Below are 20,586 nucleotides of genomic sequence, written 5' to 3'. Positions count from 1 at the left end.
GCAAGTGTGATTATGAGAGTACATGTAATTCGAGAAAGATGTAACACCTCTGATACAATATGTGTACTGCACTTCACAGTCCACAGAGACAGGTAGTCAGAGGTTTAACACTTTGCATAGCATAATTTGTTCTGTCAGAAAATCTGAATTGTTATGTTTTTTTTCTGTATCACTCCTGATTCTGTCTTAAAGAGGAGCCCAGTAAAGCCCAGGAGAATAGTAAGTAAATCAGCAGAGCCCTTCACCCTCAAGGCCACACTGGGATCATTTATGATACCCCCAGGATGTCTCAAGTTAGCATTAGAATCTAAAATTAGGTTTTGCTGCTCTTAGCTATATTTAGTAATTACTTTTGGAAATAAATTATTTTTAAAAATTCCTACAACTTCATGAGATATCAGAAAGGAGAAGAATATAAGGAATGAACGAATCATAGCAAAACTAAAACAGCAAATGTCAGGTAACGATGTAATCATATATTGTTTGTTAATATTTGATCAATTTCAGAAGGCAATATATGTAAAGAGGTAACAAAGATTTTTATACGAAGTATTTAATGAGGTAAATCTAAAAGAAAAAGCAGTAAGCTAGAATGGTGCCCAACATTTTGCACATGTTTTAAACCTATATTCCTCTTTTTAGGTTTCTGACCACAGGTTACATATTTTTTTTCTCAAACTGGAATTACAAAGTCTGATAGAGAAGAAGGCCTGTTAAATCCATTGTTGAGTGTGCCTATTAAGTGTATCTAGGCCCAAACCAGTCTATACTTTAACAAGGTATCAGCCAACCAGTGCTCTCAGATACTTGAGGGAAGTAGCCCATTATTACAGGGATTTCAAACCAGGCTTCATATTCTCTCACCATTATATTTATTTATTGGCAAATGATAGCCATATTAGAGTTAAGCTATTTGCTTACAAAAGGTACATTGCTTATGTGGGTTCTATCACTTCCCAGTTCATTTTTCCCATTAGAAAATGGTACACCTGATCAAACTCCTCTAAAGAGGAATTGAAAGTTGGTCATAAAGTTGAGTTGTTTTGATCTAACAGAGAATTGTACAAGTAATCCACTGCATTTGACTCTTCAGTATCTGGTCTGTGAGGGCCATTAGTTGAACATTGCCAGACATTGTTCTTGATGAAGAACGGAATGGTTAAGAAGAAGACAGGACAGCTTGCTGCCCTCCTGGAACTTATGCTGTAACAAGGGAGATAGACAATCAACAGCAAAAATAACGAACAAGGCAATTGCATATAAGTCCTCAGGGGGCTTGAAGGACTAATTCTTCCACCTGCTTTCCATAGTTATACAAGGTGAATTTTTGTACTTTAATAAATGCATAAAAAGGACTGACTGTTGAAGTCCACTGAAGTGAGATATTTACTAATAAATTTTGAAACCATCAAATCTCTTAGAACTTATAAGTAAAATTTTCTCTTTTAGGTTGCAGAGAACACATCTTAGAAGATGCAAAACCAGAATCTATAAATGACACTACTGACTTGGCCCTTCCACCTGAAATGCCAATTTTGATTGATTTCCACGCTCTGAAAGACATCCTTGGGCCCCCGATGTATGAAATGGAGGTGATCATTATCATTTCTTAGTTGGTACTAACCAGTTTACTGTTGTGGTGGTTAACAAGTCAAGGGGAAAATAGAATTGGGTGTTTCTGGAGGCAGAGTTTGTCTTACAGTCAAAAACATGTTTTCTGTTTGGTATTGTGTTTCAGTACTTGATGTGAATATGTGACTATTGGGAGGAGCCAGAGATCCTGGTCAGGTTTTAGAAACCCACCCTATTTCTGTTATCCAGCTCCATTATATGAATAGTGTCTCTGAATTTCCCACTGTATGTGCTTTACCATAAGGATTTCTTGTGCTATGAAGGGATTGGGAGAGGAGTCAGGGAATCAATCTGATACAGAATGTCTGAAAACATGAGTATGGCTTTAGCTTCAAACTGCTGCTAGTGCAAACCCAGATGAAGCCAATTGTTTCATTGTTAATAGTCCCTTAGGTTAGGCTCACCTGTAATTCCAGCAACTCAGGAGGGAGGATCATAAGTTTGAGGCCATCCTTAGGTTAACCTGAGCACAGGTCTGGCACTATTTCCATCTTTTTCCCCTAACTTTATCTCATGGAAGAAGGCCTGATCCTCAGAACTTAATTGAGGCAGTTGATGAAAAGAGATTTTAGAAAGTGACCATTGATAAATGATAGATTTGATGATGGAATATTTCTGGAAAACAGGTTGAATAGTCCTGCTGTAAGGCTCAGAAGATTGTTGGAATCTTTTGTTGACGTTCATTCTCTCATCATATTGGACACAGTAACATATTTATTTTATTGTTAGTTAACACTTATTATTTTGCAAATAAAAATTCTGTCATCAGTAAAAAATAAATGAATAAACTATGAACCAAAAAAAGAAAGAAAATAACCATTGAGGGCATTATTAAATACTTTATAGGATGCTTAGATGAGCTTTTATAAGCCAATTACTAGAAAGGTTTTTATACTACTGAATTTAGCTTTATTATCCCTTCTTTTGTCAGTTGAAGAGGAAGATTTCCAGAAAATGAATCTTATAAATTATGCTTAAAAAAAAATCTCTCCATCTAATGTTTGAAATCATTCCAGCAGCTCTAGTTTTCCCTAACTTCTTAAAACTAAGTAAAGGAGAAACAATCCCCAACCCATCTTGTTTAGCTATTTAAACACTGAACTGGTCATTAAAGCTAATGAGCCTCTCTATAAAACTGTTACAAAAACAGAACTCATTTACTTTTGACAGTAAATCTGGACTTGAGTAATAGAATCAGAGACATTATTTGGGTGGTTTGAATCCTTAAGATAACATGGATTTGAATTTTGAAATGTTGAAAGAACTTGAGCAAAACTTTGGTGGAGAAAGGGAACAAAACCTGCCTTCCTGATTCTGAGAGAATCAGTGATTTTGAGTGATGATCTACATGGGTTCCGATTCCTGCAGGCCTGATGGACTTTTTTCTCTAGGCTGTCCAGAAAAAGTACATTCCAGCAGTTCTTAAGAATTTAAACTAGAGCTACAAATAAAAACAAAAAATTGATGAATGTTTGTGTTACATAAACGCTTTTTTCCCAGCCATTTCTGCTGATGTTAGTTTTGGAAGCATTGCTGACATTCCCAGAGCTTTGGCAAAGAAAGAGCCAAAAGAACAGAAATGAGATATTTTATAAATACTGCTTAGCAACTCTCTTTGATGTCATTGGAAAAAGCTATTTTATTTTCCTTGTAGCATCTGAGCTATTACATGTGAATTCTTCTAACCAATGTGAATCAAAAGGAAGACTCTAATAGCCATTTTGCCTATCATAAATGGAATTTTAGCTGACTAAGAGTTTAGAACATTTTGTTCATTTTCTTCACCCTGTAACCTGGGGTTTCTGTCTCTACTTGTCTGATGACCACTGGCCCCAAGTTATTTAACCACACTCTGCCTCAGCTTTTTGTTTGTTTGCACGACTGGGAATCAAACCTGGGGCCTGTGCATACCAGACAAGTGCTCTACCACTGAGCTACACCCCCAGTCCCTGCTTCAGTTTTAAATCTATAAAATTAAGATTTATGGAATGTTTCTTTATTATCCATGAGGGCCACCACTGAGACTTCGAAGTCTTCCCTTTTATACACAGAAAAAAAAAAAAAACCTCAAAGACATTCAGTCAATTATGTAACTCCACAGAAGGTGTGATCGGTAGAATCAGCATTCAGAATCAGATGAGGTGAGTCCAAGTTCAATATTTTTTCCACTCTTCTTTGATACTCTGTCAGACCAAGGTAATTCCTGTCCTTGCCTGCTAAAAGACAGTGGTAATGATGTAAGGCAGTTAAAATTTAAAAAAAAAAAAAAAAGACATCTGCTCTACATCAGCTTTGCATTCACAGTATATTCTTACCAACTGAAGTGCTCAGTTTTGGAAAGGGTGAGGCTGGGCTCCACCTCTTGGCCATTCCTATTGGTGTATCTGTAGCGTGTCAGCCCGAGTGAAAGGCCCTCTACAAAGGCTCTTCACTTATGGTGTCTTTCCAATAATAAATAAAGCAACAAGGCTTAGAGCATTTAAATAACTTGCCAGAAAACACACTTTATACCAGAATTGGATGCTTCCAGGTCTGCCTGGCTCCAAAGTTTTGCTGTTGATTATATTAGAGAAACAGTACAGGTGCACGGAACAAGTCCTCTGCTCTTTGCAAAGAATTCACAGTGGCCAGTCTTGTCTCTCTCCTTCTTCATGCTTTTCTAGGTAAAAAAATCTGAAGAGGGAGATTATATTGGGAATATTGGAATACATGTTGAAATATTTCCTTTTTTGTTTGAATGCCTGTATTCTCCATGAAGGCAAAAGTTTAAGGTCTGTTGTTGCTTCTAGAAAGAGTTTTATTCATTCTTTAAATATATATTGAGAACCTAATTTGGACAGCCGTGAATAGGCAGGATATGTTTTCTACCTTCCTATAGTGTAGGAAAAAATAAGCAAACAAATAATTGCAAGTTGAGATGGATGCTAGAAAGAAAACAAACAGGATGTACTGAGATAATGAGTAGCTGCACTGGGTATATCCAAGATACATCTTCAGAGGTGGACTTGACAGTAGTGGAGGTAGCCTTGCTGAAGGAATATAGGAGGAATGAAGGAAAGTTTTCAAAAGAACTTACAGGTTTCTGGCTAGAAGGATGGGGTATTTGTGGTAGTGCCATTTATTGGATGGGGAAGATGGGGAGAAGTGGTGTGTGTTGCAAAGAAAACAGCTCTGTTGAACACATTAAATTTGAAATATCTAGGAAATATCTGAATGTAGGCATTTAAACATGCAGATCTATTATTCAAAGGAGTATAGAATTGTCAGAAAAATTGAGGATATTTAAAGCCCCAGAAATATTGAGATCACCTAAGGAAAAAGTGTACATGGAATAGAGCAGGTAGCTTAGGAACATGCCCTGCTGAATGCCATTACGTAGGGATTATTTAGAGGAAGATGAGCCATCACAAAAGGCGTAAAAAGAAGTAGGACAGAACGCGAAATCACAAAAGAGGACAAGGACGTTGTCCTGCCATGAAAACAAAGAGCATATTTCAAGAAGGGAAGTCAAATTGTGTATACTGTTTGTTGAGAGATCAAGAAGATAAGGTCAGCCAGGCATGGTGGTACATGCCTGTAATCCCAGAAGCTCTGGAGGCTGATGCAGGAGGATTCTAGTTCAGAGTCAGCCTCAGCAATTTAGTGAGGCCCTGAGCAACTGAGTGAGATTCTGTCTCTAAATAAAATATAAAAAGAGCTGGAGATGTTGCTCAGTGGTAAAGCTCCCTGGGTTCAATCTCTGGTACCAAACAAAAAAGAAAGAAAAATGTGTGTTGAAGTTGACAGTATGGAGGTTGTAGGTGACTTTGAAGGAGAGATTTCACAATGAATGATGGGGTTGGTAGATTTCAGAGTGTGTTATAGAGAGAACGAGGGAAGGAAATAGAATTAGTTAAGTAGGCAGATTTTCAGAAATTCAGCTGAGAATGATTGCAGTGAATTAGGTGACTAGAGAGAATTGGGAGCTCAAAGGGGGACTGTTTAGCATATTTGCTGACAAGGTTAATCCAATAGACAGAGCAGGACTGATGCTTTGATGATGTGAGATGGTGGGATCCAAAGCACAAGTGGAGGACATGGCTTGCCTAGGAGAAGGGATACCCTTGGCAGTGTAGTAAGAATATCAAGAATATTGAGTCATGTACAAGGAAAAGACTGTAGTGATGGAAGAAAAAAGTCTGCTAACTGCACAAGGACAGCAGTGAAGCCCACAGCTGGTGTGCAGGGAGAAAGTGGCAGAGGCCATGGCAAGAACACAGGTAAGCCAGAACGGTGAGAGTGAGGAGCAGGCAGGTGGAGGACTTTAAGTGCAGGTTCCAGAGGTAGTATGTTTTCTGTTAGTGACAAGGACCCAGAAGAGAATGGCTGAGTTCAAGTGATAAAAAAGAACTGAGAAGCCAGATTCTGGATGGGAATCGTGCGTTCACCAGAAATACCAGGATGATAGCAGAAGAAAGGGTAGTAAGGAAGGGAAGAGTCTCTGAGTGTGGAAGGTAGTGAGGAGAGAATGAAGAGGAAAATCCAGCTGCTGAAGCAGGGGTTTAATAGGAAGGAAGAATATGGTCTGAACGAGGTAAGGGGGCCTCTTACCCAATGATAAATCCAGCCTCCTTAAATTTGCTCTCTGATACATGGGGTACATGTTATAGAGAGCTAGTAGAATTTGGTGAGTCAAGAGCTATAAAATGCCCACCATAGTACCCAGTAAAAAAATGAACCAATACTAGTTTCTACAACTACCATGCTCCCTAAAAAAACAAAAAATAAAAACCTTTTTTATATTCTTGTATCCACATTTAATAACCTTTAATAACCCATTATTGTTCTTTAGTTTCATTGAAGATGTGACTCTAAAAATATATTAGTACCAAAAATGTTACTGACCTAGCAAATTGTCAGTGAAGAAAGGTGAGAAGGCACACTTTTATTAATGAGTTATATCCCTTTAGAATTCTCTAAATGAGTTGAAAAATAGGTTCTAGGAACATAGTCTAGATTTCAAATTTAGGAACTGTATCATAGGTCACCTTTTCAAATGCCATAAAGTTTCCTATAGAAAGATCAGTTAAACCCACTTTTTAAAATAACAATAAAGTAAAAGTCTCCTGTGCTACAGCAGAGAAGAGCAGAGTGGGTACAGGCGCAAGTGTCCTGAGGCAGCCTGGCCTAGGTCCATGCCATAAGGCTCTCACAGTGCAGACCTAGCTCAAAGCACGCCCCGATCCTTGGAGGGGCCTTCTGGCTTCAGGCCACATGCTTTTCCCTCACTGTGCCCTTGTACTTTCTCCAGTGGGAGACAAGATCCTGGGTTTCTGCCTCAGGGAGATTACATGAAAAGAGTAGGTCACCAAAGAAAATCAGGCTGCTTTTTGGAGGGGGTGTGAGCAATAGGTACCCCCAAAGTGATGAAGGACCATGAGTACACTTGGTTAGGGACAGGATTCATGTCATTTGATTGTCCCTGACTCCTTCCATGTTTTTAGATAGTCCCCCCACCTTGTATGAAATCTCAGTATCCACTGCTGACTGTGGTGTATGAAAAGCCCTTACCTAAAGGTTACTGCCCTTAACAGGCAATAAAAGGAAGAGGATAAACATGCACTTTTAAAACCACCCTGAATAGGGTACACCCAAAGGTGAGTTCCAAGGAATTCCATCATCATGCTCATTTTTCAAGCGAACAAAATCAGCTGCTAGAAATGGACAAAGAAATAAATGGGCAAAATATATGGACACTAACTAAATGCCCCAAAGAATCATGATAGTAAATGACATCTCCATCCCACACTAGCTAAACAGGCTGCATGTCCCCTGTTAAAGACCACTTTGATGCATACCCAGTCTGGCCCAGCACCCTAAGAAAAGGCCCTAAAAGATCTTTTTTGGTGGGGTAGGGAATTGTGTGCTAGGGATTAAACCCAGGGGTGCTCTACCACTGAGGTACATCCTCAGCCCCTTTTATTTATTTTTTTTTATTTTGAGATGGGGTCTTGCTAAGTTGTCCATGCTGGCCTTGAATTTGCAATCCTCCTGACTCAGCCTCCTGAGATTACAGGCATATGCAACTGATCTTAAACTCTGTGATCACAAGATCTTAAAGCAGCTGTTATCTGTGTGAGAGTTAGGGCAGAATAGGGCTATATAATACAGCTTTAAGAAATGACAGTGGCAAGGCTAGGGTTCAGCCCAGTGATAGAGCACTTGCCTAGCATACATGAAACCCTGGGTTCAATCCCTTGAACTGGAAAAAATAAATAAAATATATGACTGTTATAGACCCCAGCACCTCTCCAAGGGAAACAATTTGCCCTGGCCTATTCTTAATGCTACTAAAACAAATCCACAACTAGAAAAATCAATATTCATACATTCAAAGCTTGTAGTTTCAGTATGAAGACTCCAAGAGATTATCAGGTACTACTATGCTGACAGCCCTGGAAGGAACATAAAAATTGTTTCAGTCAAATATCACTATTTTTAGCCAATCAAGAGGGAAGAGCAGTGTCAAATTGATACACAAATGCTCCTTAAGCACTGATGTCATACTAAGAATGCAACCTCATGAGACTTGGTCTGCATATTTACCTTATTCCTAGTAGTAGTAGAAAATTGAGGAACAGAAATACTGAGGTACTAAGGTTCCACTTTGGTATCTAGTGGGAAAAATCCTGAAATTCAAGCCTGAACCTGTCTTGGCCAATATAACCAATGATTCTATAAACCAGTAATGGGAATACAAGCTGAAAGGATAGGACTGGTAGATGAACACTGTTTTATAATGATGGTGTTGAGTCACTTTGTAGGGAATGCTAGAGAGCACAGCTTGTTTCTGAAGAGGGATGGCTTGCACTCAAGATATGTATTGTACCCCTTCATTTCTGAGGGAGAAACGTGGAACCTGGGTGCTTGATTATTTGGTTTCATTGTAATAAGAGCACATGCCCTCAAAGAATATGACTTCAAGTCTAAGAATTAAATGTTCTTTACTCCTCAGGTAACTACTCTTGGCCTTGATCACAGAGTTTCCAGGTTTGATAGAACCCACTGATGTTGAGTTCCACAGATTTGTCATTAGTCTCATCTATCAGAACACTTACTACCAAGTCACAATAGTGATTGTGAGCCTGCATACATTCGGTTTAGCCATATGTAGTTATCTACACCCACCTTTCCAGTTAATTCTTTCAATCACTTCTACCCAGAGAACCAAGACTCTCCAGCAGATGGTGAGTGTTGGAAAACTGACTTGGTTTCTTGAAGCAACATGGTGATCAAGGAGAATCACACCACTGCTTTTTGGGGGATCCTTTCAGTTTTGTTTGACAAATACATTGAGGATTCAGCTCTAAGAAAGTGATTATTCCTGTTCACCAAATGACTTTATGTGTTAAATTAAACATGATTTAGTATAATGAGAATTTTTCTTTAGGATTATTAAACCCTACCCTAGAATGGAGCCAAACTAGATGTCATTCAGTTATAGAGAATTTATTTTATGTTATGAAAAACACCAAATTTGCAACTAGTTTAAATAGTACTGATTTTTGCATATTGATCTTTCCTCTCTCTTCAAGTAAATCTAGAACATGGCAAGTGCCAGAGTCAGAGGGAACTGAGATCTGTATTCTTACATCAATTCACCTGATTCTCTAACCTATCCTATGAAGTTAATGCAATTTTTTTTTTTTTTTTTTTTTTTTTGGTACCAGGAATTGAACACAGGAGTGCATAACCACTGAGCCACATCCCCAGTATCCCCCCTCCTTTTTTTAAATTTTGAAACAGTTTCGCTAAGTTGCTCAGGCTAGCCTTGAACTTGCAATTCTCTGCCTCAGCCTCCCCAACACTGGGATACAAGCTTGTGCCACCACATGTTAAAGTAAACTTTAAAATCAAGACTTTCACTCTTCAAGCCCATTGGAAAAGTAATAAGCAGCAGCATTCCAGCCCTCTAACTAGAAACCCACACTACAAACATTACTGTTCTAAGTTATCTGTCAGTAGAAAAATCTGTTGAATTAATGTTTGGTGGACATATTGTGCTCAAGTCCTCTCACACAAATTACTTCCATAGGATTAGAAATTTGGAGGCTCAAGGGATATAGTAAATGTTAATATTGCTGTCCTTTAGCTGTTGCTTTGTTTCCATAACTTCAATACAGCTTATCACATAGGCCCGTGATCTTGGGTGAATAGCATGTTCATTTTAAAATGGCAGCCAGGCAGCACAGTGAACTCCAATCAGTAAGAATGAACTTAAGATATCAGTAATATTTTATAGTATCTCTGCAGCGATAACAGAGAAAGTAAAGTGGTAAAGAAATAAAATCTAGGGGTAATATAGACCTTCGCACTTGACCCCTGGAGCCAATGTATCTTAAATGTATGTTAGTAAGAGGGTTTCTGTTTCCTCAAATTCATGATTATCTACAGGAAAGTTAGGTTCTGGAGTGAGATAGAGAGAAAGAGTGTTTTGTGCACACATGGGCATTTGTATAGCCTAATAAAGATACTTAAATAAGATAAAGACTGCTGGGCTTCTTGAAAATTAGAATACATGTAACTAGATCTGATTCTTAAAAATCAAAGTTATTCACACATAATTTTAAGGTAAAATTACTTCTGATAAATACCAAAGAGGAAGTTTAGGTATGTCTTCTGGCAGAAAGCCAGAAAGTAAGTGATAAATATGACTGAGTTATGTTAGGTAATAAGTACGTTGAGATACATAACTTAAGTCTTATAAGGTAAAATCAGACCCCTGAAGGATAGTATGATTTTAAATTAGTCTGAAAATAACTTGGCACTTGTTGGCATAACTGATTGTTGTTATTCTTTCTTTCAAGGTATCTGAGCGTTTGAGTCAACCAGGAGTGGCAATAGGTTTGGCTTGGACTCCCTTAGGTGGGAAAATCATGTTTGTGGAGGCAAGTCGAATGGATGGCGAAGGTCAGTTAACACTGACTGGCCAGCTAGGGGATGTCATGAAGGAGTCTGCCCATCTTGCTATTAGCTGGCTTCGCAGCAATGCAAAGAAATACCATCTGACTAATGGTACGTGGCTTCACAATACCTGGGATACAGCTGTGAAGGAAGAACCACCTTCGGATCATGATCCAGGAGGCATCTCACAATTCTATGACAAAGATTAAGATGAGCTTTAAATTATCACTGCCACCATTCAGTAAAGTACAGACCTATGCTTTTGAACCCCTATGGAGATTCTAGTACTGAACTAGAAACTAATTCAAAAGATTTATTTTATTGTGCTTTGTTTTGACTCTTACTTAGAATAGAACAAATCTATTCTTCCAGACCTTCACTCTGATTGTACTATCCATTAATATTTGGAAGGATTCATTTACTCAAAACATTAATTTTTGTCTGGTTTTCTTTTTTAGGAGAAAAAGAAAACAGGTTCAGTGTTTCTACATTAAAATCCTTTTTTCCTTTTTAAAGCTTTTGGAAGTTTTGATCTTCTTGACAACACAGACATCCATCTGCACTTCCCAGCTGGAGCTGTCACAAAAGATGGACCATCTGCTGGTGTTACCATAGTAACCTGTCTCGCCTCCCTTTTTAGTGGGCGCTTGGTACGTTCAGATGTAGCCATGACTGGAGAAATTACACTAAGAGGTCTTGTTCTTCCAGTAAGTATGGAAAAACTACTTATATGGCTTTAAATTTATTTAAAATTTAAATTAAAAAGTGGTTTGTCTTCTCTCTGTAAACACTTTGGTTTTAAATGTACATTAAATTTTTATACCTGCAATTAATCATACTTTAAACTTTTGATTAAAAAGAGAAAACCTTATCATTTTCCCCATGTTTTCTCATCCAAAAGACTTGCTAACTGGGGTCATCAGAAATATCACCAATTCACATGAACAAACCCACTAGAAATGCTCTCAGTTCCCCAATTTTTAAAAGTTCAAGTAAGTAATGAATAGATTTCATGTGAAATGATAGATTTACAGTTTATCTTAGTTAACTATTATTAAATCTGTTTTGAGTGTATAAAATCAGATAGTTGTCTTTAAGCTTTGAGCCCAGTTCTTACCTTTTTCCTTTGAGACCACCCATCCACCTGTAGACGTCTTAGATTTAGTTGATAGAATTAAAGAAAAACAACTATAGTATAGAGACCAACTTAAAGATTAACTATATGTAATTGTTAAGTTTTGAAAAAGTTCTATACTTGTTGAGTCTTGGAACTCCCATCCCTATTTTAAACTACTTTTAAAACACTGATAAAATGCATAGAATTTGAGAAAGTATTTAGGGTTTTAAGTGATTAGTTACCACTATCAGTTTATAACAAAGTTTTGGCAAATTGAGAGGAGAAAGAAATGTTCTTTACTCTAAGAAAGTCCTTATTTTATGAAGTAATGCTGAAAGTAGATCATAGAATTGCCAATCAAGATCATTAAAAATAGCCAGGTGTGGTGGCACCTGCCTGTAATCCCAGTAACTATGGAGGCAGAGACAGGAGGATTGCCAGTTCAAGGCCAGACTTGGCAGTTTAGCAAGGACCAGAGCAACTCACCCATACCCTATCTCAAAATAAAAAAGGACTGAGGGTGTAGTTCAGTGGTAGAGGGCCTCTGGGTTCAATCCCCAGTACACCAAAAGCAACAACAAACCCACTAGAAATGCTCTCAGTTCCCCAATTTTTAAAAGTTCAAGTAAGTAATGTTCTAAACTGTTAGGATGTTTTATGGTGTATTTTTGTATCTGTATTCAAAAAGAATCATCTGTCTCTTCTTTTCCTTAACCTAGAACTACTGTAGTTCAAGATACAGTGGTAGTTCATACAGCTGACTACTTAAAAGGAAATGAGAGGTTCTTTATTGACCACAAATTCTTTCTTTGGTCTCCTGGTTCATGGTGGTAGACTAAGCAAGGAATTTAAAAACCGGTGGGGTCGTCAGCTGACAATTCACCCAACTTTGGAGAGATAGAAATGGCCTGGGTGATGAATCAAAATTGGAAGTAGAGACACTGCCCAGCAGAAATCCAGATAAAGCCTGATGATGCAGATCAATAGAACAAGAATGAGATGTGAAACTGAAAAACCAAGAGAGTCACTGAAATCTCCAGAAAAATAGGCCTTATACATGGATGGTTCCTCCCCTCAGGGCAAATAACAATGCACATAAAGGCTTCCCCATGCCTAGCTGAGGAAAGCCACAGCAACTCCGAGTTAAGCCTTCAGTTTTAAACTATTACAAGAGACATAAGGAAAGCAGTGGCATTTAAAAGACCTGCTAAGGCTGAAGAAAACAATTTAAGAACTGAAGATAAGACAAAGCTGTCAGATTTAAAAGTGCAGTTTTAGAATTGCTTGAAGAACTACTCTGAAAAAAAAAAATTATAGGCTGGACATGGTGGCACACACTTGTAATCCCAACTACTTAGGTGGCCTCCTGCCAAGGCAGGAGGATCTCAAGTTCCAGGTCAACCTGGACAATTTAGTGAAACACTGTCTCAAAATACAAAAAGGGACTAGGGATGTAACTCAGTGATCAAGTGCACCCGAGTTCAATCCCCAGTCTCTCTCTCTCTCTCTCTCTCTCTCTCTCTCTCTCTCACACACACACACACACAATGAAAATTATAGTAAAAAAAACAATTTGATAGATTCAGTATCTAATAGGAATTGTGGCAAAGAGGAAAATGCAATGAAACAAATTGTCAAAGAAAAACTGGAACAGTCCCCCAATTGAAGGTATCCTCCGATTGAAGGATGTGTACCAACCAGGAAGATTTCATCCTCCTGGCCTTGCAGATCACCAAGGATAAAGCTGTCTCATAAGTGACACTGGATGTGCAATATCTTCAAAACTGAATGAAAGTGATTTTAAATCTAGTTTTGTGTACATGACCTTACTTACTATGGAGTATGAAGGCAAAGTAGACTTTTTTCTATGTGCAAATGGAATCCATTTATCTTACATTCTTTTTTGAAGAAGGTACTTTTGAGTGTACTTCCAGTGGCATGAAGGAAACTTCAGGGGATGACAGTGGGGTGGGACAATGAGGGTAGTGTGACAGCTGTGCAGGAAGGCCTGATAGAGCAGATGGCTGGAGAGCTCCCAGGGCTTTCTCCTGGGATTACATGTTGTAGGTGGTATGATTGAGAGCTCTGTTGTCTTTTGCTGCATAATACATTACCCCCAAACAATAATATTTTTTTTATTCTAAAAGTTCCATGGCTCAGAAATTCAGGAGAGGCTTGGCTACTTTTTTTCTGGCTCAGGGTCTCTCATCTTACAATCAAGCCACCAGCCATGTCAGTCATAAGAAGATTGAGTGAGGCTGGATCTGCTTCCAAGATAGCTCATGCACGTGACTAATAAATTAGGTCTGGTGTTGGCAAGAGACCCCAGATCTCCGCCTTACAGGCTTTTCTATAGGCTGTGTGGGTGACCTCAAAGGTGATGACTTGCTGCCTACCTCGGGGGGATGTGACTGGGGAGATCTAACCAAGTACAAGTGCTTTTTTTTTTTTTTTAAAGGCTTAACCTTGAAAGTCATATAGCATCACTCCCACCACACTCTTGTACAGGAATCATAAACCTGGCCCACATTTAGAGGGAGGGGAATTAAGGCTCCACCTTTTTGTGAAGGGACCATTGTGGATATATTTTAAAACTACTAGATAGCTTTGAGGTATGTTTTCTTCATGAAGTGACACAGAGGTCCTGGTTTACTAAGCTCTGTAGGAAGTGGTTTTTTTTTGTTTTTTGTTTTCTCTCTCCTTTGGCAATCATATCTTTTTAAAATTTTTTAATTTCATTTTTAACAGATAACATAAAAATATAAAAATTGTACATATTAATAGGGTACCATATAATGTTTGACATGTTACATTGTGTGATTTAAATCAAGATAAATATATTTATCTTTTCAAACATTTATCCATTTAATAAGAACAGTATTTACGGTCAAAGTAATGCTAATGCTTTTTCAGAATAAACCTGAAGATTGGTGTGATCACAAAATGGAATATTTAGTTAACCTTGACAACAAAAAGAATTGTTGATAGGTGAGGTACCCACCCACGTCTATCAAAAATTTAGGATTTTCTCCTGTTTAAAATGATTTAATGTAACAGTAATAGAAACAAACAAAAAAATAGCTTACTTTTTTTTAACCTTTTTAATGGCTTTCCTATACTATTAACAAAATGGAAGATGGTTTAGATGTCTTAATTATACTCTGAAAGAAAGTTGGAGCATGGGTTCTTCCACAGCTTGAGGGTAATCAAAACATTAAAATGTTTTCTCTCCTTACAGGTGGGTGGAATTAAAGACAAAGTTCTGGCAGCACACAGAGCAGGACTAAAGCAAATCATTATTCCTCAGAGGAATGAAAAGGACCTTGAAGAAATCCCAAGCAATGTACGACAGGATTTAAGTTTTGTCACAGCAAGCTGCCTGGATGAAGTTCTTAATGCAGCTTTTGATGGTGGCTTTACTGTCAAGACCAGACCTGGTCTGGTAAATAGCAAATTGTAGGCCCCAGCCTCAACCTGCTAGAATTTAAAGTTTGGAAGTACTGAAAGGTACCGACAAGGTTGATTTTATTCACACCAGTAGGAGTAATGAACAAAATCACAAGAGTAATGAACCTCACTCAAGTAGTGGCTAGTGTTTATTATGAAAACATGAACTGTTAATAAACTGATAAAAACAGAATTGTCTTGTCTTCAGTGGAATCCCTATTCTCAATGTGGTCCCCAGAACCCAAGCATCTATATTACCTGAAAACTTGTTAGAAATAAAAATTCTCAGGGCCACTGCAGACCTGACTCAAAACTCTGGGGGTATGGGGTCCTCCAGCTAATTCTGATACAGGCAACTTCAGGAACCACTGGTATAAACCATTACCTCAGCAGATTCACCCGTAGACTTTATTGAACCCTAGAACCAATCACTTAGAAGGGGAACTTGGCAAAGATGAAAAGAGCCAACTATTTGTCCTTGTGGAGAACAAACATCCTGGCCCTGGGTGCCTGTAATCTCAGGAAAGTTCAGTCCCTAGAGGGAGGCACAGCTCTCCCTTAGGGAACCGTCCCTAGGCTTCAAATTCTGACGCCTGCTACTCCTTTCTGTTAGTTTGCTAGTGCCAGTTCCCAAGTCTGTCTGCTTCCCATACCTATCTTGTGATTCAGTCCAAGGTAGTAGGATAACTATGAGGGCAAGCTCTTCTACTTAATAGCTGTGTAAGCTTTTTGTATCCTCCTTTTCCTGTGAAATGCAAATAGTAGTACCTTATTCACTATTACTTTGAAGATTAGAATGTAATGTAAAATAACATTAAGCAGTTTTAATTATTATTCCAGGCAGTACTAGACTTCAGGAGTCAAAATTTTATATTATAAAAGAGAACAGAGCCAGGCACAGTGGTGCACACTTGTAATCCCGATGGCTAGGGTGGCTGAGGCAGGAGGATTGGGAATTCAAAGCCAGCCTGAGCAACCTGGCAAGACCTTGTCTCAAAATAAAATATAAAAAAAGAGTTGGAGATGTGGTTCAATAGTTAAGCTCCCGAGTTCAATCCCTGGTACCAAAAAAAAAGAAGATAAAGATATTTTGGAACTTCTGAAATTAGAAGGTCTGAAAGTTTTCCAAAACTCTGCTAAGGCCTACTATGACAATTGGGAAACAAAGAACATCAGGACATTCAAAAACACTTCACTGACTATCTTATCAACTACTGTAATTTTATTTCTATGCAGTGTATCTCACATGGGAATAAAAGAAACATGCCAGGACTGTTAATTTGCCTTCAGCAGCCAGAGGAGGCTAATCCACACCCAAATTGCTCTGCCTCATTCCACCCAGAATGGCAACAAAACATTTTATAAAAACTCAGGGTTCTCTGTATTCTTCCTTAGTCCTGAACATGTTGCTTGAACTTGTACAGTGTTCAGGCTGCCTGTGCCCTCTTGCTCTGAGCATGTCTTCCCTTTTGAAAGAAGCCTCCTGAGAAAATCGTGAGTTGTCCCTGTGTGTGACACTTAATTACATGACCTTTTCTCCAGCATTGTTAGTTGGGAAGAGGGAGCTTGTTTGAAATTTAAGTTGTTTCTTCACCTCTTTAATTGGGCAAAATATACATAAAATTTGCCATTTGTAAATGTCTAAACATTCAGGCGCATCAATGACATTCACAGTGTAGCTACTGCCCATGTTTTTTGTTTTTGTTTTTGGATCACAAACCAAACTCTGTACCCATGGAAAACCCTGCCATTCTGTTCTTTTTAGGTGTCTGCCCCAAAGTGGAATTGCTGGATCATATGTGCTATGATCTGAATGTCCCCCAAAATTCATGTGCTGAACTTGGCCACAGAGATATTAGGAGGCAGAAGCCTGTAGGTGATCAGGTCACAGGGGCTTTCAGTGAATGGATTTAGTACCTTTAATAAAGGGCTCAAGGGAACTGCTAGATTCTTTTTGCTCTTCCATTCCTTCCCCATGTGCAGAGGCAGCAACAAGGCCCCATCTCAGAAGGGACCAGGCCCTCACCAGACACTAACCTTAATCTTGGACTTGCCCAGTCTCCAGATCTGAAATAAATTTTGTCTTGTATAAATTACCCAGTCTTCAGTATTTATTACAGCATCACAAACAAAATATAATTCTAACTTTTTGACCAAACTTATTTTCCATCTTGGCTGCACCACTTGACACGCCCACCAGCAATGCACAGAAGTTTCAGTTTTCTACATTCTTGCCAACACTTTGACAACAGTCTTTCTAATGAGTGACAATTAGTATTTTTTAAGTATATTTTTTAGTTGGGGGGGAGGGACACAATACCTTTATTTTATTATAATGTGGTGCTTAGAATCGAACCCAGTGCCTCACCCGTGCTAGGCAAGTGCTCTACCACTGAGCCACAACCCCAGTCCCAACAACAGTATTCTGATTCACATTTCCCTAACAATTTGTGAGGTTGAATATCTTTTTCTAGCACTGTTTGTAAATGTTACCCCAAGACCTCCTTGGATCACAATAAGACTGTTTAAGTGACTGTTCCTAAAATATTTATCAGCTGGCAAATATGTGACCATGGGTAAGGTTCCCTGATTGTAACTATTAAACACCTGAAATTTTCTTTAAATGAGTGGGGGCATATAATGTATGTGCTAGAACACATACATAATTTTCTTTTCTTCTCCTGACAGCAATCAAGACTTGCATTCTAGGGTGGGGGTGTACCTCAGTGGCAGAGCACAAGCATTTGAGAGGCCCTGGATTTAACCTGTAACACACACAAAAAAAATTTAAAAATTGCATTCTGGCCATACAACAGGTCCTCTTCAGAAACAAATGAGTCTCATTTCTACTAACACCTCCAGTTGATAGGTTTTGGCTGCTTGAGGTAAAAGGATTTTGATTCCCATCTGGACATAGTGGTTAGTGACATCTACAAGTTTCCAGTACTAGGTAACTGGCCCACACATGCCCTTACCCAAGTCAACCTTTGTTGTCAGGTAATCAATTTGCCCAGTTAAAAAGACTGGCGTAGTATTTTTCCTTTATTACTGAAATGAGGTAAATCTTACTATTAGAGTCTTAACATTATGTCACAAAAGTTAATTTTGTCAATTCCCTTCCAAAACCCAAAGTTTAAGTGGGATTATTGGATGTAAACATCAAGTAGTTTTGTTTTGCTTTAATAAAATAACATGTTCAAGCTTCACATTACTTTGGCCAAAATGAAAAGCTGTACTTGATTTTAAGCCCTGACCCCAAGAAAACTTTAGTTACATAAAAAAAAAAAAAAAAAAATCAGACTATAGTCACCAATTTGTTGATTCATGATCTAATATTAATGCTCATTGTTTTGTTTTACTAACATATAGTGACTCCTACAAAGAAAATTATTCTTTATTTTTAGAAAAGCACCAAAACAGGAAGAAAATATTGGAAATATCTGAATAAATAAACAATAGGCAATTGACTGGCCATTGAGAGGTTTTAAAACAGTTTTACCAAAGTAATTTTAATTCTAAGAAAAGTTTTATTTGCAATAAAAATTCACTTATTTGGAACATACTATAGTCTATACTTAACGAACTAAAGAATAGTTATTCAATGTATTTATTAGTATTACAAAAAAATGTTGAATAAATTCAAATCTAATGTTAGCACATTTCCAGGGAACTGAAATTCTTCAGGCTAAATTCTAATCTTTATGTAATAGTGCAGGCCTGTGTGACTTTATAAAATCCAGCATCCTTTCATACCATTGCTTACATTAATCTCTACAAATTTATTAATACTTCTCAGAATTTAGAAAGGCCTCATCTATAATGTAAAGAAATTGCTTCAGTCTGTTCAAGGATAGGGAAAATGCGTGGCTAAGCAAGACCCTGGGCTATCGAACCAGGCCTAATGATAAGTCCTCCTCATTCCCTTACACCATCAGACCACTTTACAGAGGAACCAGGCAAAGGTTAAATAAAAGTAGGATCAAGAGTCAGTTCAGACAGTTAAAGTCTAGAGTCCATAATGTATGCCACCAGATTTTACTAGGTGCTTGGTAAGTATGTTTAGTTTGGATGATGCCACATTTAGATAAATATGAATTTCTTTTGGTAAATAATTAACTAGTTTATAATCCAAGTGGTAAATCACCAGGTAATCCTTGGTATTTTGACCATCCAACATGTTCAATCCATAGGTTTCTGTAACACTCTACCTCTCTCTTGTATAACCTAAACTGATGACCACAGTACTAGTTGGTTATCCACACATTCCACTTATTGCGTTATGTTCTGATCTTTTGTCCATTCTAATGCAGTAGTCACAGACTGAACCCAGGTATGTTTAGTTTCTCTTAGTTTTTATAGTTTGGATTACTTACCCATTCATTCTTCCACTCAGGAATCTGAATGAAAGTTCTATCATTGTGGGGATTCCTGGATCTAAAAAGCTCTTGTGTGGAGGGTATGCATATTACTATTTGTGAGCTAAGCAATCTACAGCCACTCATGAAAATTAAGTTTGCAGAAATGTGGGTGTTAAAAAACCATAAAAGTCATACATAATAAAAATCAAAGCAAAAGGAAAAAATGCTTTCCAATGATCATCAACACACTAAACTGGTCCATGTCTCAAACTGTAGTTTAAAAATATAGATCAGGCTGAGGATAAGCTCAGTGGTACAGCAGTTACCTACCGTGGGTTTGACCCCCAGAATCAAGGGGGGTGTGTGAAAGCAAAGTAACAGACTATCACCTACAACTACCCCATAAAATCTCAAAGAAGACAACCAAAGAAGGGGCAGGACATTAACAGAAATCATTCATTATAACAACAAAAGCAATTCAAGAACAACAGTTAGACCTAATAAACCAAATTTCAAATGGACCAAGAAATGTGGCTATAAAGCTCATCCCTGCGGGCCAAGAATATAAAGATGACTTAAATAGAAGAGTTAACAAATGTAAAAATGTCAACCTTGCTAGCTGTCAAACATATAAAATTTGCCTTATTTTACTTAAAATTAGTAAAAACGGAGGGCTTTTTATTTTTTGATACCAGGAATTAAACCCAAGGTGCCCAAACACTGAACCACATCCCCAGTCCTTTTTTTATTTTATACTTTGAGACAGGGTATCACCAAGTACTACAAACCTCCTGCCTCAGCCTCCCAAATTGCCGGGATTACAGGCCTGCAACACCAAGCCCAGCAAAACCTGAGGTTTTAATGAAACAGAATCTTCACATTTCTAAGCGTGAAACCTCCCCAGAAAGCAATGATAAAAAGTATCAAGATTTTTAAAAAAATAATCCCAAGAACACTTGTTGGGTATTAATATGTACAGGTAACTTTACTGTATCTCATTTAACCCTGTGAGGTAGCTACCATAATTAACCCCATATTACACATTAGGAAACTGGGGCTCAAGGTCACACAGTTTTAAGTGGAGTAGAG

General features: G+C 38.0%; 1 protein-coding gene across 1 annotated transcript in view; it reads left to right on the top strand.

Annotated features, from left to right (window-relative positions):
- The window catches only part of Lonp2 (lon peptidase 2, peroxisomal), a 116,136-nt gene extending 100,112 nt beyond the window's left edge, over positions 1 to 16,024 (top strand). The window contains exons 12-15 of the mRNA XM_047528661.1: positions 1,450 to 1,592; positions 10,479 to 10,686; positions 11,092 to 11,282; positions 14,931 to 16,024. Of these exons, the coding sequence (XP_047384617.1) occupies positions 1,450 to 1,592; positions 10,479 to 10,686; positions 11,092 to 11,282; positions 14,931 to 15,152 (764 nt within the window). The 3' untranslated portion in view covers positions 15,153 to 16,024. The remainder of the gene's footprint in view (positions 1 to 1,449; positions 1,593 to 10,478; positions 10,687 to 11,091; positions 11,283 to 14,930) is intronic.
- Positions 16,025 to 20,586: the final 4,562 nt, after the last annotated feature.

Source organism: Sciurus carolinensis, chromosome 16 (assembly GCF_902686445.1).
Source record: "Sciurus carolinensis chromosome 16, mSciCar1.2, whole genome shotgun sequence".
Classification (NCBI taxonomy): domain Eukaryota; kingdom Metazoa; phylum Chordata; class Mammalia; order Rodentia; family Sciuridae; genus Sciurus; species Sciurus carolinensis.
The sequence above is the reverse complement of the archived record's forward strand: the minus strand, read 5'-3'. Positions and strand labels throughout refer to the sequence as shown.